Here is a 17,967-nt window from a genome sequence, read left to right as displayed (position 1 = left end):
TGTCAGGACTCAGTGGCATGCGTTCAGCATCCTGCTTGCTGATCAATGGTAAGGGATCTTCCACCAACCCCTTCCACAAGCCTCCACAAAAAGTCTCCTTCATGTCCTCCTCACCCTGAATGTAGCACAGTGTACCACTAAAACCAAGAGTTACCGCAGTAAATTCATCACAAAATGTAGTCTATCACATACGCCATGTTTCATTATTTCCTCAATGAAACTATTTTACTGGTGCTTCCAAAATGTGAACTGAATTGACAGATTACAAGTAGCGATCGCCAAATCTCAACACCCAACAAAACAGAAAAATCCTTTTTTTTTTGCTTGTACCTATGTTTACAAACTTTAGGATTGCCATAAAAATACAAGCTGAGAAACTTTAATATCTCACAGTAACCAAAATTTAGTAATTACCCAGGAAACAGATGAAAAGATGACTGATTCCTGTGCCTCACAGGGTAATTAACAGCAAACACAACCTCTTGTAAGTAGAAAGGAAGAGAAAGTTTTATGTATCCAAAAGGGATCATGTTCAACACTCAGAGCGTTATAACATCAGCCCATTGTGAAGTCTGGTGCAGCTTTAAAAAAAAAAAAAAAAAGAAAAGAAAAAAATCTGTACGTGGGGTGGCAGCTAAGAGAAGACAGGGAAACTCAAAGTTCATGCTGAGGTTAGAACAATGAAAAACAACATCGAAAACTAATGAAATTCCTTGTTATAGTAATGGAAAATATATGTCACTTGTATCTGACACCAGTAAAATTGGAAAGAATTTGGATTAACAGCTCACATCTGAGCTGGAGAAAAAGTATTCAGAAAGGTAGACATTCTTCCACATATGGTGGTCTTGCCCCCAGCAATCAATAACACTGGCAAAAAGCAGGAAACACAGATAAACCCCCTTCCTGCAATACAGGGTACTGTATGTCTTCTGAGCCTTTGTTTTAATATTGTATTAGCCACATCAGAAGGTGGTTATTTTAGTAACAGTTTTCCTAACATTGAGTACCCCAAACAAATTCAGTTCTTCACCACCTAGTAAGCTAGCAAGACACATTTTTGGTTGATACGGTGCTCTTAACTGACAACGATATATGGAAGAACAACAACAAAAAAAAACCCCATCTCTTAATACCTCAGAAGATTTAGCAAGCTACTAGAACTTTTAACAACCCATGTCTTACTAAAGGATCTGAATCCAAGCTGGAGAAAGGAAAAAAAAGTTGTCATGACTCCCAGACTCCTTTTTCTAGAAGCTAGGTCACATCACCTCCCATTCCTTATAGGTCTCAAAATATACACCCAGAAAAAAAAATGACGAGACTGATTGAGATCGCTGATCACATTTTCTGATTTCAGTGGACTTTAAACCAGGGCATTTGCCCAACAGATGCTGAGGCTACTTCTGAAGAGAGAAAGCGCCTGCAAAGCCCAGGAGAACACTCGTCTGTTTTACAAAGGAGGTAACACACTAAGAACCACCTGCAATACCCGCAGTGCAGCTGTAACCCCCTCATTATATAGGTACCGGTTCATTACAGAAATTACTCCAAGCAGCAAGGACTGCCACACAATACACCTTTCAGGTAAGTACTACATCAGGCCATTCTGCAAACCAACAAGTCTAGAAAGCCTGCAACAGCACGGAACACACTCTGGTGAACACCAAGTTTAATTCATGTCTGCCACATATGTGGTAACTACTACTCAGCCCATCGGACCAGGAAAGGAGTCGCAGGAACCTCTGAGAATTCTTCCATATAAAGGTCAATATCTTATTTTTAGATTTCAGTCTGGCTTAAAATGAGTATTTTTACATGAGCTGCTCATCTTAAATGGGCACATTAAATATCAATGCTATAGATGCAGTTTCAACACTTAGAATAAGTGCTTATTGTTGAGTTTGAAAAAGGTCTGGAAATGGCTGTTTGACAACGGCGTGCTGAGCTTTCCTTTAAAAAGGGATACAGTCCTGTGCTGCACCGCAATGGTAACAGGGTTCAACACCAAATAGGGTTCAAAAAACCGTTCAGAATCAAGAAGAGGCCAACAAGCCTGTAAGTTGGTACTGACTGTTTGGAAATGTATGCAGAGCCAGCTTGTTTTAATTTTGAATGTTAGAAGACATCTAGTCATCTTAGTCTTTCCTATCTTCCCTCGCCACTATAAATCAAAGCAATTAATTTAATTTCTAGAGCTATCCAACATCTTAATTTAAAACACTATGAACTTCACAAGAATAATCCTCCTCCCACAATCCTTCTTTTACTCCAAAATGTCCAAGTCCTGTTCTTGCTTTTGGCAAAGGTATGTTGCATAAAATCATCATTCTACAGACATCTTCACATTGGCAGAAGCCAATGTAGTTTACATTTATGTATATTCAAGGTTTGGTCAAAGTCTGGTCAAAGTCTCAGCCTATGATTCATGAGAACATAATAATATACAGATTGACCTTTATACTCCTTTATCTGTTAGATGGTAATTATGATAATCCTCCACATGAAGCAGGCCAATAATATACTAGAAGGGAAATATGGTACTGTGCGTATGTCAGCCTTCACCCAATCATTGAGGATATCCAGACAACCAATATGTGAAGAGGTCTCTATGTAGTATGCAATTTAAACATCAAATGTAAGCTGTTTAAAATAAAACCTCAAGAAAAACAAAAAAATAGCTTATGCACTATTAAAAGTACCTTTAATATGAAACTTTGACTGTACCTAAGTGCATCTAAGTTCCTTACAAGAGAAAACTTTCTGTGCGTTGTATGATCAAGGCTTCAAGTGAAATTGGTCAAACTAGACAAGTCACAAGGAACAACTGGATCAGCTGTATCAATTGCCAAAAATTGGTGGGGTGGAAGGGGGAATAGGAGCAGGACAAGAGGGAACATTAACTCATTGCCTATAAAGGGGCAGCACAACAGAATAAAGTTTTGTATTATTCTCTAACAACAAATGAATCACATTGTTATAAAAATAATTCAGCGCTTTACAAACTATACTGCATTAGACATGCATCTCTGACCTCAGGGCAAAAAAACTCCACACTAACCCCTTATTACTCATATTGTCCCACCACTTAGAGATCTCATGATTCTTTTTTGTTTAACAGTCTCTAGCACTTCGATGAAAATCTTCACACTTCATTAAGGATTCATGATTGTGACAGAGCTGAAGACTAACATAAAATCCGTATGGGACCAGGACTAGAGACAGTTACCTTATATGTCACAACAGATACTTTTAAAGACACTCTTGAACCACAGATGCTTTTCTACTTGGGGTATCTCTATACTAGTTAGGTAGAGATCTCATTTCCACAGCAAAACCTAGGCTTTTAAAGCACTTCTGTGAGAAAGTCCATTTTAAGCTCTACTGCTGACTTTTACAGTGCTATACCTAGATAAAACTTACCAATTAAAGGGCTCAGTCCTGCAACACCCTGAATGTTTTGTCCTTATCTAGCAAAGCATTAAAACATACAGATAGCTACAACATTAGAATAGCCCCATCCAAACAGTGGAACCATGGAGTGGTGTGCAGGAGCTCACCACTTCAGAGCATCCAGATCCAAGAGGCTCCTCTTTTGCTCAACTCTAAACCAATAATCTCTTCCATTTTAGGCTTATGTTTAAAATCAGGAAAATATAATAATCACAATTATGTAGGTTTCTAATGACAAAATCAAAGTGGTTTATTTCTCTCCTCCCTCTCTCAACAGCATATGCAGATAAATGTGGGATGCTCTTCATTGCAAGTAACTCCAAATCCTGCCGTGCCAGGAAGAATGTAATTACTTTAAAAAGTTAAACTAATCCTGAAGAAAAAGAACAGATAAGCTCATACAGTCTTTCTGAAAATCTTAGGTGAGAAAGAGCCAATTGTTAAAGAAAACAAAGTATTTGTCTTTAGTTTGACGTTTTCTATTTTGTAATCGCTACAGCAAGAAGATTAAGTTAAGGAGCTGAACGGTGACAATTTGATCTATGGATGCTGGCACCTTTTTCTAACTGTATTCTAACTGGATTCATTGCACACCCTGCCCCAGTGAAAAAAAAGAATGGAAAACTGAATTCCAAACAAGTCAAACCTTGTTCATACTTTCAGGCAGAACAGTCTTCAAATTAGGGAGCTAGTCTCATATAAAACAATTTGGCTTAGACATATATAAAAAAAATCCAAGTTACATTAAACACATTAAACAGTATCCAGATGTTTTACTTGCTACTTTTACTAAGATGAATTTTAACTGTAGAAGCTTTTTTTTTTCCCTCCCAGAAGACTTCTTTTCTCAACTCTGCATTGACAAAAACCAATATAATTGCATTAGAGGAAGCATTGCTGCCACCTCAGATAAAAAACAGGCACATGAAAAAATTTCCCTTATAAATTGTTCACCTCATTAGAGCGATTCCATTTAGGTAAGAAGGTGCCAGGTGCCAGTACCAAAGACAATTCTGTATTTAAAATTTTTTCCCTACATAAACAACAGAACAACTTTACCAATGAAACACACACATTCCGAGATTAATATCCTATCATTGGGTCCATCAGCATCCCCAGTATCCAAAACGTCCTTGGCATAAGGATTGCTTTCTTTACCTGAGGGGATCGGTTTTGCTTTTAACAGGCTGATTAAGAAAAAGAGACACCTCAAAAATATACTTGTGCGTATTCACTTAGAGATCTCTCAGCGTGTATCAAACTGTCCTAGCACACTAACTGTATTGCTAGACAAAGTAAGCAGGTAGCAATAAACTACCTATCCTATCAGTAACAAGAGTCAGTTAAAGGTGGCAAAGCAAATGCAACCAGATTACAGCACCAAACCCAAGCTAAGTGCTTTGTTCTTACTGAGTTAGGCTTAACTTTGCATTCAGAAACGTCACCATTTTTCCCTTCAGGATCCCTCTCAAAAGGCAACAGTACAGCATGATCTCAGCATGCCGATGTTCTGCCAGCTGGCTGCTCCCCCACTGCAAGGAACACGGCTCATGTCTCGCATCTAGCTTGTTCCAGACAACGCTGCGTCCTTAAGGAACAGTCTTCACTGGACAGAACCCCCAGGCAATTCAGATTCCCCCATTTGATCTCAGAGGTAATAGTGAACAGTGAATAAAGTTGTGAAATGAAATGAAATAATGAAATAAAATAGTGAAAGTGAATAAAGACAGCAATTAAACTTTGTCAAGCTTTCTACTTCCTTTCAATTCCCTATTTACTAACTCCAGCCAGGTTATGTGATTGAAGTCTATGTAATTCCTCTCTCTACAAGAGAGGAAGGGAAACAATGCAGAAGCATTGTTGTAACAAAGCAATTATTCCGTTGCTTATTCAAGTACTGATGACACTTGCAATTAAATCAAGTATTTTAAACAAGTCATACTGCACAAACACCTCACAACATAAACAACAGTTTTAGGGAAAGGTAATAAGGTTGTGCAGAGCAGTGCGATCTGTCACAATAAGGCAGAGATTAGTCATCTCACCTTCCAGTACATATTCTTGTAAATGAACAAAAAAATAGGGGTGCAGACTAATTGCTATGACCTATTTTGTATTTGTTTCATTTCGACAATAAAGGATTATATCCTCTATACTTCATTCATTAGGTTTCTTTCATAAGTTTTATTCTTTATTAAAACAGTTCTACTATACTAAACAAGCAGAAAGAGCTGCACTGAACCCATCACTCATAGCTTTAAAAGCGAGAGTGGAGAGTAAGTGCCTAAAGCCTCCCCCCAAGAAAACAGTATAAATTCTGTCCAGATGATAAAACTGAGGTGTTCAGAAGGCAAGTCAAACAAGGTGAGGGGAGTATGGAGGAATTTTCACTTTTTCCTTCTGATAACTTCATTCATCAACTACCAGCCAAAACCTCTACTCCTTGCTCTGCCTGAGAACCTGCTCCTTCCTTCCAGTATATTTAATAAAAACATACAATGCATCTTTGTGAAGAAGACATAACAAAATACAAGCCACAGGACTGCCTTACATGTATGACAATAACTCTTGACAGCTCTTCCTCCTACAGAGAGAGAAAGCACAGGAGAACTGCACATCCATTGCAGGCCCTTGGCAGGTTCAACACGGAACTAGCTCAACACTTGGTGTCTTAAGTACAGCACTTTTATTTGTTCTTCTCTCCTCTTCATGCAGGAGTGTGTGCAACTCAGGACATGGATGTACCCAATATTTATCAGTCCAAAATGAACATTTTATCAGACACTTTTCTTACAAATACCAACCCATCCAGCCTCGCAAAACATGCAAGTGGGCAGTAAGCCTGTCAAGACCCATTTTAATAACTGCATCTCAGTTTACGGCTTGTCTGCCCACTCCCTTGTATCTTAAGAACTTATCACAACAGTGTAAATAAAACTATGAGGAAGAAAAGATGTAAAGAATACATTCCTAATGTTAAGAGAGTACAAGCTAAAGAATGCTTTATTAAAAACAAAGAATGGTTTTAAACAGAAAGTGAAGAAGCAATAAAGCACTAGTAAGATATTTCTCTGTTCCAAAGCATTACAAGATTCTTCACCACTGCCAACAAACCAGTGCACTAATCCCCTGAAATTATTGTTCTTATAGCAGGTGGAGACCATAAACAGACATGGAGAAGCAGCCTTTGCGGAGCAATTATCCTCCCACTCCAGGCATTCTCTGTTGCTTTAACTCTGTCACTAGTGGCCCATGCAGTAGGACTGCACCATCATACTTCAGGAGACATGCACTGCATGAGGTGTAGGCTGGCTCAAGACCCACCTCCCAGAGAACAAGCAGGTTGTCACTCAACTCTTGAAGAAGCTCCTGAAGACAGTGATATAACTCTGTCCACTCAGAAGGCTTAGCCCAAGTCACCGTTTGAGCCCCAAGTCTTTTGGGACTACTTATGGTTTTCAGAAAAAGTCAGGCAGACCAACACCACGCACTAAGGTTATATTATAAAAATAGGGGCTATATTTTTTATTATTTATTAGTAGTAGTGTGCTCTTACCCATTTACTAATGCATTATCATTGTTACTGGGAGCTCTACTGGGACTGGAAGTTACAGAAAAATACTAGAGAAAACAAGTGTGAAAGCCTCATTAAAGAGTCAGAATACTAACAGTGCTGTTCAAGAGCCTTTGATAACTGTTGTGCAGCCCTCTCATGCCAGGCAACCAGCTAAACTGACTGAAGAGAAAGCCACTTTCCCCAGCTTGTGCCTACAATTCAGACGGTAAGTCACACAAAAGCAACAGCCAATGTTAAAGCCCAAGGTGTCTCAGATGCATTGGTCAGTTGGCTTGTTATTTAAAAAACACAATCTACCCTGTATTACATTACTTTTGATTGAATAGAGAAAGTAAACTCTGTGTAAACCCAATAATGGATATAAAATAAGACCTCTATTGTGAGATACTACTCTGAAGAGAGATGTGGGAACTAACCCCATTTTCACTGAGTTCTAGGTCTGACACATGCACCACTTTGAACAATTCACTCCCATCTCAAAACTTCAGTTTTCTTATCTGTGCAATGATATGGGCTGCTTGCCCTGCCCTCATAAGCATGTGTTTATGTATGTAAACTGCCTTAAAAATGACAAGTGCATTTATTAGAACCAATTTAAATGTATGAAATAAACTGAGGGTACAGACAAGATATCATGCTATTGGCATTTCTAAAGTTTCAACGGCACTTAAATAATGTTCCATGATATCGCACACAAGAATCTAAGTAATTTTCAAGACAGCATAAAGCAATAATATTTGCAGGCAGTTTAAGGCAAGTTAATACCCAGCTTCCACTGAAAACACTAAGCCTGCATGCCTAATTGCTCCAGGGGCCTTTGAAAATCCCAGCGAAAATGAACAATAAGCACTAAGTCAACCCTTTCAAAATGAAAGCAACCCCCTCCACTATCATAAAGTATTCCACAAAAATGTATTTCACGTACATAAACACATATTATACATCATAACGGGTCACAGCCAGAGCTATGCAAGAGTGATTAATAGGATTAATAATATTTTTCAGAAATATTAAAACCTTTTATTATATACTGTAATATGAATGGGGAAAGGAAGGATCATTACCATATTTCACATCTATATGCCCATATTATTAGCATTTGTCAGACAAAGAGGGTAGCATTCCTCAGATCTGCCATTTCTCTACCCTGCAGAAAAAGAAAACCCAAGGAAATGGGAGCGCTCCCCTCATACACTATGAAAGTACCCTGCTGCCATTATAAAAGTCTAACTTGGTAGACAGTGCAGCAGTTGAAACCAGATTTGATGGCATCAGTACAAAAGAATCTATTATCTTTGTAAAATCAAGTAATCAACAACAAAAAAAAATTTCGGACACAGAAGCTTCTAACAGATTGATTTTGCAGTACTCAATGTCTCAATAGCTCCGTGGCAACACAGAATTAGACTCAGAGTATGTCATCACATGTAACTTCCTGTGGAGTAACCAGTATTAATTACTGTATTTTTGGTACTTGCTGACATGGGCCTCACTTGACATCATAAGAAAGAAGTAAAAATACTCCATTATCTCCTTTACTCCTTCTTCGGATACAGCCTTTCTTCTATGTTTTTCATTTTCCAGCCTATAAATTGCTTCCTTGAAAGCAGGTGAAAACTTTTGATTCAAATTAATGAAGTAAAGAAAGGAAAACAATCCCAAATTTCCCTATTCAGTAACAAAGGCTACTCAAGACCATTTCCTTCCAGGACAAGGCTGCCATAAGGAAAGACACTTCTAAGAGAAAAGCAAGATACGGGAATCAACAGAGGGTTTCTCTACAACAAGAAACTCACAAGGAAGAACTAGAGAAACAGAAAGCTTTCGTTAAGCTGAGGCTACTGTAATACACTACATGGTTGCTTAGGCCAAATGAAAAAAGTAACCTTGATTTTTGGAAGTGGTCAGATGAACCGTAAGACAATATTATTTCATGACTGCTATTCCTGCTGAAATTAGGTTAGTCTAACAAGTCCTGGAGGAAAGCCACATCTTTTATCATTCTAAGAAAAAAAGGTTTCATATTTAAAAACATGCTGCTGTTTCCTCTTTTTCCTCATTGTGGAAACAAAACTAATTTTCCAATTAATTTTCCAAAACTAATTCCAATCCATTTCCCTTCAAAGTGAAGATGAGGTTTAGTCTCAGACATTCTCTTTTCAAATAAAGTGCAAATGTGAAAACAATAAAGGAATTAGGCACTGGCTTGCATTCTTTAGGACGGAAGTAAAAGGTAGGCAGGCACACATCACACTGCTATTAAAAAGTTAGCATACCTGTTATAGTAACTCAAAGACACTAAAAAAAAAATTACCTCCTTTACACGACCAATTCTAATCTCTATTTGTAGAACAACAATATATTTTCGTCAGTAAAGTCATGGTGAGGCATACACGGCTGTTCGCATGTCAGAGTTCTGCCAGAAAAATATAAAAACTTACCTTGTCTTGGTTTTCCTTATTTTTGTAACACAAATTTCCAATCAAACGAATGAGATGAGATTTAAAACCCACAGCTGGGTGTGAAATTTCTTCCTGCCCTGTCATAGCATGTGTGGCAGTGAAAATATTTACAGCCTGTTTCCCAGCAAGATGAGTTAATCTCAGGGTATCTACAGAACACAAGAATATTTCAATTAATTACCACATGAAAATTAGTATCGCTTTGCACAGAGCTTTACTACTAATTGTTAGGTTCAAAGTTAATCAACATAATTTCAGATATTCAGCAATATGTCAAAAGAACTTTAAAAGTTTTCTTAATTTCTTAATTTGTGCTAGTATAACCATAAAAGGCTGTCCCAAGGTCAGAAGGTATTTTTACATCCTTTTTACACACTTAGATTGTTCAGACATGAAGTCTGAAGGCTGGTGCTATTGGTCTCTACTTGAAGAGTCAGAATTTGTAGGCTGTTGATGATTCTGGCACCGCAAATATATTTCTAAAAACAAGGTTTTTAGAAAATTTCCTTTAGTTCAAACTTGTCACAGCAACACATACTAATCACAGAATTCCTTTTTTCTCTCTTCTCCAGTCTGTTCCTAGCTCTGTAGTATGAGAAAAGATTTCAAGTACATCTACCACCTTGACACATCTTTACAAATCCTTCAGTGCCATAATCTTGTCAACGGAGAAATACTAATGTCTCTGTATGGTAAATGCTAGTTTACAATGCTCGAGAGAGAAATCAGGGAGAAGGGAAGCTAAAATCTGTGAAAACAACATTCCACAAAGAGACCACACCCAGAAGAAAAGTTGAAGTCATATGAACACCTGAAAGCCCATACAGCTGAGAAGCCAATTCACTAAAGGCTGTGCCTATATTTAAAAATTAACAAGTATTTCTCCTCTAAGCAACGTGCAATACTAGTAAACGGCCTGGCATGCCATTGTCCCCAAGATGCTTCATGCAGCTTACACTGGAACAATAAAGATGTAGCAAAACCGGGTTATAGCACAGGGCAGTAATTAAGCCCTATGCTCCTTCTGCTCCAGATATGACAACATCCGTAGTGGAATGGGCACTAGATTTCCTGGATTTAAATTAAAAGAAACTTCATAGGTCCTCATATTATAGTTTCATTCCCAGATGGCTGACATAGGAGAAGGAAAAAAAATAAAATCTCTGTGCTGATAAAGTGGTAACTACATTTTTGGTAGTTTTTTTAAGAGACGAAGCTATAACAGGGCCTAGAGGCCTCCCGTATGAGAGCTACCACTTGTATTTGTTCATATTTTGAACTAGTAAAAACCAGCCAATCTCCTGATTGCCCCTAAAAGATGTCATCATAAAATAGCTTTTAACACAATCTTCTTCCATAGCAATTTGTTTGCTTTTGTAAATTCATAAAAATTGTCAGCGTGTCACATCCTTCTCATAGCATTCACTTTGTGTGCTTCCTTGCCTTATAGTCTAAGTATTTTCCCACACACAAACACGTAAGAGGGAATTCCATGGTCTTCCCAAACCTTCTGCCTGCCCTTAAGAGGGACCCTTGAACAAAAGGATTAAAAACAAAAAATAAAAAAACCCCAAAAGACCCACCCACCAAAAAAGTAAACAAAACTCTTCAAATTTTATTACAGTGCAGATAAAAATGCAATGAGCAATGCACCTACCTGGAAAGAGAGGTACAGGAAAAGGTGGAAGAGCAGCAGCGACCTTCCATGCATGATGCCAACCCAGAGAGAATAGTGCTCCTCTCAAACACTGCACATCAACACAACACAGCAACTGCTCCCGGGATGTCACCCATGCTCTCAACTAAAGGACGCCTCAGTCTGCCATTCTGTCATTATCCCAAAAAGCAACTCTTCCAAAATGCCCCTCGATCCAAAAGACCATTTACCTCCCTGGTGATATTCCCCAAACACTGTGCAATCAAGCTGTTAACAGTGCTAAAGATATTAGTAACACTGCAGTATTACTGTCTAACTTAATCCAACAATTACTGAAAATAGCAAAACACACTCCTTAGTTGATACTTAAAAGATCATTCAGATATTTTTCAGATCTTTCAATCAATCTTTTAGTAATTTCCAATAGGAAATTTCTCATGATATAAACTGAAGAGTAGAACTGCTTCATCAAAAGATCTATTAGATGAAAATCTTTTGTACTCTCTATCCTTATTCTTCCGGTCTTCAGAACTAAATACTGAAGGTGATATAACACATCAATACACTTTTTCGCCCTTTTTGCTAATCCAGGATTAAAGGAGTCTTGTAGCCAAAAGGTAGTCTTAAAGAGAAACTACGTAAGTTGATAAATTCTTGTTGGCTGAAGGCATGTGGGAAATACGTAGGAGGCACATGGTAGCAACATTCTAGCCTGCACCTGTTTCATTAGCCTGGAGACGGCTGCAGAGAAAAGTCAGTCTGGGCGCAGCTAGAGAAAGGAGGACTGGCCTACAGGCCTCTAAACTTAACTGATCTGCAGCTCCTTGAAATTCTCGTTTAAGTTGAAAGACTTATACAAACATTCAGATGATACAATGCATAACTTTTGAGTTTCCTCAAAACACACAAAATAGATCTTGTTGTTAGTCATCTTACTGTAAGCAATAAAACTATGAACCTGTCATCAAAAGTACAGGTTTGGTCGTTCTTTGGTGTTTTGGGTTTGGTGGTTTGTTTTTTTTTAATCAGCAAGGACCCTTCGAACATCTCAAAATAGTCATAGTTAACAGCTGTTTCAGCCTTTTTCTTTTTTAGCCAAAATATTACATATTTATCTTTAAAATGCATAAACTTTTACAATTTTCTCAGAAAATGGTGGCATACATCAGTCTCAAAGTGCAAAGATTCAGGAAGGCACAGGTCAGTATATATATATATATACACACTTCTTCATCCTTCCTCCCTGAGTATATAGTGTCTCTCTGGACCATCCTGGCTTAATTGTCTTTGTGTACAGCCCTTTGCTTGTTGCTTCTTAGCAGAAGAAAGCTTCTTTTACACTGATCTTTAAAAGTCACTGAATTTGGTTAAGAACATTCAAACTGTACTTAGTTTTAGTTTTCAGGAATTTGGGAAACAGAGGGGAACAGGCATGGAAAAGTCCTTTTTCTATTTCTTGAGGAAATTCTTCCACACACATTCAGCCAGTGGAAGAACATAGGAAGCAGCTATGTTGTCCTTTGCACAACTCTTACTGTATAAATAGCACATTGCTGACAGTTGAATCAAGGCTCTGTTGGGTAATAGGAGCCAACAGAGCAAGTAGAGAAGCAGAAAAATTCCAGGAACAAATCAAATATTTGAAAATGTAGATTAACTCAATCTCCTATTTATTTGTTTTATTAAAAAGGTCAGAATCATAATTACCACCAGTTGTGAAAAACATGTTTTCATTCACAGAGCAACATGATTTGGAGCACACCAACAGTTAATAAACCTGGTAGCTTTTCACTCACCTATGGCTGTTTCAAGAAAACCAGGCAAAGCCTGCAGATGTTCTAGCTGTCCGTTGTTTGATGTCATTTCACAAAGAATGTCAAGAAGACGAATTGTAACCAGTGCTTCCTGTAAATGAAAATTACGTTTCTGAAAATGGCTTATGAAGGATACCATAGGAACATAAAACTGACGATCTAAACAGAGGACAGGAACTCTCAGCACCTCAGGTTCTTTGCAGGTCTTCTAGACTGCCAAGAATAAATTTATATAAAATGACGACATCTTTCTACAATAGCAATAGTGTATTACACTGCAATAATTTCTTTTCTACAGTCAAACAGTGTCATATGTGCCCTGAAAAATCATGGGGAAACCAAAACAGAGCCATAAGGGATAAAATTTTAACAAAAACACAGTAGCTTCCAAAAGCAGAAATGCAGAAAATTACTAGCTGAGAAAATTATTTCTGTATAAATGTTTTCTTTGAGTTTATTCACTAGGAGCGTCCCACTTTAAAGACACAAACACCGTCTGCAAGACACCAATTTGTTATCCGCAGGAATTCTGTAAAGTTCTGTGGTCAAATGAATTTTGGCTGCGAGAATTTACATTATTCTTGGGTAAATAGGATTGGGATCATAGATGCAGCATTTTGGTTAGGTATGAGACACACAATTTTATTTGCATATTATTTATTCAGCCAGAGAACTATTTTTTCTCACAGACTATGTTGATGTGTGCTTACAATGACAATCCAGCACTTACAGAAACTACTTTAAGAGCGTATGGCATAATTTGGAACACCACATATTGCTCAAGAACCAGACTGTGACCGCAAGATGATTCCACACAAGGTGTGGTAGGTAAACTGCAGGTAGCCTTGAAAAGGCTCAGACACAGGTCACAGTAACTATTCCTGCCTTGTCTGGACCAGGACAAAGAGCCATTTACTTACCAACAGTATAATATTTTTGAATCCATATTAATAGAACATAATTGAAATCATCAACAATAGCGTTCAGTAATTAAATACTATGATTATATCCATTCTTTGCTCCTTCCTATGCTCCTGGAAAACAACAAATTGGTATAGGATCCAGGTCCTAAAAAGCTGTATTTTCATTTTTTTCCTCACACAGGTGTAGGAAGGTGCAGGTCTCACCCTAAGTTATTCAATAAATTGCTTTCAACAGCACAAAACCAGCCTCTGAATACATTGGTCATTGTCCTGTTATAAAGTAAGAATACCCTAACTGTATTTCACAGACAGTAAGCAGGTATTCACAGTTTTTAAGCCATTTTGCATTGTTACAAGACAGTAGCTTAACCAAAAACCTCTTCAGCTCATACACTCAACACTTACTTTTGCACAAGAAAAGGTTACACGCTTTACAACTGTAAAGGAAACAAGTATCAATAGACAACTATAAATCACACCAGTAAGGTGCAACAGCCCTTGCTGCCCATGTGTACCCCATTACCCACGTACATAATGAAAGCTCTGTAGCAGCGGATACTATGAGGTGTGGCTTTTTCCTTTCTCAGCCTTATCCTTTTTCACACACACCCCTCTTTTTTTTTTTTAACGCCTTTCTTCACTGTCCTCTACATATTTCTTCCCAGGGTTTTATACTACCATCTATCCCTTTCTCTTATCCCACCAACTGGCTCAGTTCAGCAACTCTTCCATCTAGATTTGAGAAGAGGAACAAATTATTTAAAAAGCACAGAAGAACCCCCAAATTCTTATCTATATTTGAAACTTGATACTTTCAAAAAACTGTTTAAACACCTCTGGTTGGGTTCCCCCCCACCCCGCCCCAACGTTCAATTTTTTTTTTTTTTTTCCCCTCCACCTGTACAAAAGAAAGGCAATAAAGCAGAATACTTCCTTTTTAAGTTCAGCAACAAGATGCTGTTCAAACCCCAAAATATTTTTAAATCTGACAGCCATCTTGATGTGGATATAATCTCATAAGTAAATAAGGAAATAATTGAAGAGTTTTTAAATAAACATATGTCGAGAGAGAGACTCAGAAATGATGTTCCTTATAAAGAGATTAAAGAAGAACTTAAAATCCAGGGAAGGATTTTATTTTGCAAGTATGGTTGAAAGTTAGTGAAAGCAAACTGATGTTCAAGTCAGGCTTATAATGGAAAAGCTATTTTAAACATTAGTTTAAGCACTGCAGAAGCATATGATTAGCTTTTCATTGGTTTGAGATGGAAGCTACAAGACCTGAGGTTCCTTAGGGAAAAAAGGCAATGTCTACATATAATAAATTAAACCGTGGATGGGACACCCAGACAACATTTTGGGAGTCAGGCCAGTTCAAGGACTTTTCCCAGAAGAGTTTTCAAATGTGGCCTCCCAGTGTTGGAGGCTAAGACAACTTACTAGCCTGACCAAGGCATTTGGCTTCAGGGCCACAGAAAAGTCCAGGCAGAGTTTAGTTTAATATCACAGATGTTGCCTAAAACATTTTTAATGACAGACTCTATATGCACAATTGCATTTTTTTCAGTTATGTACAACTCTTACGCAAAAACTAAAATATTTATATAATCGAGGAGAAATTGGTGCAATTTTTGATCATTTCTAGGAAGAAAAGAAACAGTTTTATGAATTTAAGCTGGAATTTCTCTTTTCCCATGGCAAGCATATGTTACAAATAAATGTATACACACAATATGCATATACACACACTTTTTAAAAACTATTCTTGTCATTGCTCTCCATTTATTCAGCTATTATGACTTATATTTTGTGCTCATTAAATGATATTTCCCACCAAATAGCGATACTCAATTTATCACACATCATGTTTATGTGAGAGAAGGATAAAAAGTCAGTGTCAAGGAGGGCAAGGTATACAGTAATATTCTTAATACTGCTGTCCCAGCACCTTCAAGTTGGACAGAGATCGCCTTCTGCTAGGCACAAACAGATTTTTTTTTTCCCAAGAACTGAAACCACAGAATACTTGGAAAGTAACCACACAGAATAAAAAAAAAAAAGGGGGGTGGGGTGGGGAAAGAGAGCAATTGGGGGGGGGGGGGGGGGGGAGGGGGGAGGAATTGTCTCAGCGTATGTCCTCTTCCTGCCAAGCTGATACCTTTTCCAGAAGTAGTCAATTAAGTTTTCTAACATAACTTAGACTAAGCAGTTGAGGGGGGAGGGGAAGCTGTCCTTCTTGGACAGGTAAGAAGGGATTGCTGTGTGGTGGGGTTTTTTTTATGCATCCAACTATCACCTCCTCATAAAGTCATTTTTAATATCTTCTCATAACACCTCTCAACATACATTTAAAATTCTTCTGCCCATTTAAACAAACAAACAAAAAATTGACAAGTACAACACTGTAACATTATCATATAAAAGCATGTAAAGATCAGTATTTTTTCACTTTGATAGTAAATTAGTTATGACAGCCATTCTCAAGAGTTTTTACAAATGAAACTATTACAGGTTACTTTTGTTTTAACAATAAAATCCTTCCGACTACATGTATATTGGGTAACACAATTTCAACACACCACTGTGGTCACTTGGCAAGATAGAAGCCAGATGTAACTTTTTTTTAAATATCCTTTTAAGATATTAAGAAAATACGTTAATTACACTTCTGAAACTAACCATGATTAATCAGTGAGAATCAGCGATTAACTAATTCTGTGTTTGAGTAAAACATATTAGATTTCTCAGGCTTTTAGTTTTCTGGCTAGTTGTCTTAAAAAAAACCCCCACAAACAAAACCAACTCACCCCAAAATCATCTGACAACATTAAAACTTTATCTATATGAGAGGGATCAAGAACTGAGACCCTGAGACCAGTATGACCTGGCACTGCCTGCTCACAATACAATGACCTAACAGCACAAATAAGGTCACTGCAAGTTATGGTGCAATTTGCTTTCTGTATTCCCAAAGGCATTGTTAGATCTTCAAGCAGCTTGTGGAAAGTAAGAGGAAAAATAGAACACCAGATGGTTTGAAAAGACCTCTACCCTTAGATGGCCTAAACCTCCTTACTGCACTATATGGTGTGGCAAGTACCCAGCAACTCTTGGATACTTCATAAGGAGGAAATAAAGTAAGGCCATGCAGGACTCAGCTCCGCATCAGAGGTTCCCAAAGTGCAACCCACAAACCATCTGTGACCCATAAAAGCCTTCCTATTTAGCTTGCAAAGGGACTTCATTGTGGTCATCCTCAACAGAACCAGTTCATTAAGTCTGAAGCAATAACAGATTTCTTCCAAGTGGACTGGAGTTGGGGCAAGTGTCTGGGTGCCCAGGAGACAGGAGCCATCTACGACTAAGAGCCCAGCAAGCTCTGCAACTTGATGCTGTGGATGCTTGTGGGCCCCAGGAGTGCCGTCTTGTCAGAGCCATGCAAGGTCCACCAAAGCCCCAAATCACTGGGAAATGGGGAAGAGTCAGTAACAAAAGCCCTCGCTTGCAGGGAGGATCACTATACATTTCAGACAGCTCCCCTGCACTGAGCCAATCACATACACACCACAGCTCTCCATGATCAGAACTTGATGTTCCAGGTCCCAAACAGATCAGGAACACCTGTCTTAGAAGTAGCCAAAATGCATTTTCAAAGAACTAGTATTTGGGACCTTAATGATGTATTAATTATCACGTTATCATCAGTTATTTAAGTTTAAAAAAAAAACCCCAAGATTTACTCACTTTAGTACTGCTAGAAAAAAAAGCATTTACTCAATTTTTACCCCAATTGGGGGGGGGGGGGGGGGAAGAGATGCTGCTTCCCACCTATAAATAAAATAAGTATTTTAAGTTTTGATTCATATTTGAATAAAATATAATTCACAACCCAAATAAATTACAGAAGTGATCCTTAGTAAGAACATAATAAACCATCCAAACATGTGACAACTTGAACATTTTAAAAATTTTGAGATCTTTAACAATGAGAGGGAAATAAATCTACCACAAAGTACCGTATTCTTCGTCATCCTCAAATTAAAAGCAAAATTGGGCTGCTGTCTTACAGATTCTCCTGTGA

At 37.9% G+C, this 17,967-nt stretch overlaps 1 protein-coding gene across 1 annotated transcript in view; it reads right to left on the bottom strand.

Annotated features, from left to right (window-relative positions):
• Positions 1 to 17,967, bottom strand: part of ATXN10 (ataxin 10) — a 107,645-nt gene that overhangs the window by 39,219 nt on the left and 50,459 nt on the right. Inside the window, exons 8-9 of the mRNA XM_076332786.1 lie at positions 12,946 to 13,054; positions 9,472 to 9,641 (exon numbers count right to left, since the gene is read on the bottom strand). Of these exons, the coding sequence (XP_076188901.1) occupies positions 9,472 to 9,641; positions 12,946 to 13,054 (279 nt within the window). The remainder of the gene's footprint in view (positions 1 to 9,471; positions 9,642 to 12,945; positions 13,055 to 17,967) is intronic.

The sequence above is a fragment of the Aptenodytes patagonicus genome, chromosome 1 (assembly GCF_965638725.1).
Source record: "Aptenodytes patagonicus chromosome 1, bAptPat1.pri.cur, whole genome shotgun sequence".
In the NCBI taxonomy this organism is placed as follows: domain Eukaryota; kingdom Metazoa; phylum Chordata; class Aves; order Sphenisciformes; family Spheniscidae; genus Aptenodytes; species Aptenodytes patagonicus.
This window is presented reverse-complemented; position numbering and strand designations above follow the sequence as displayed.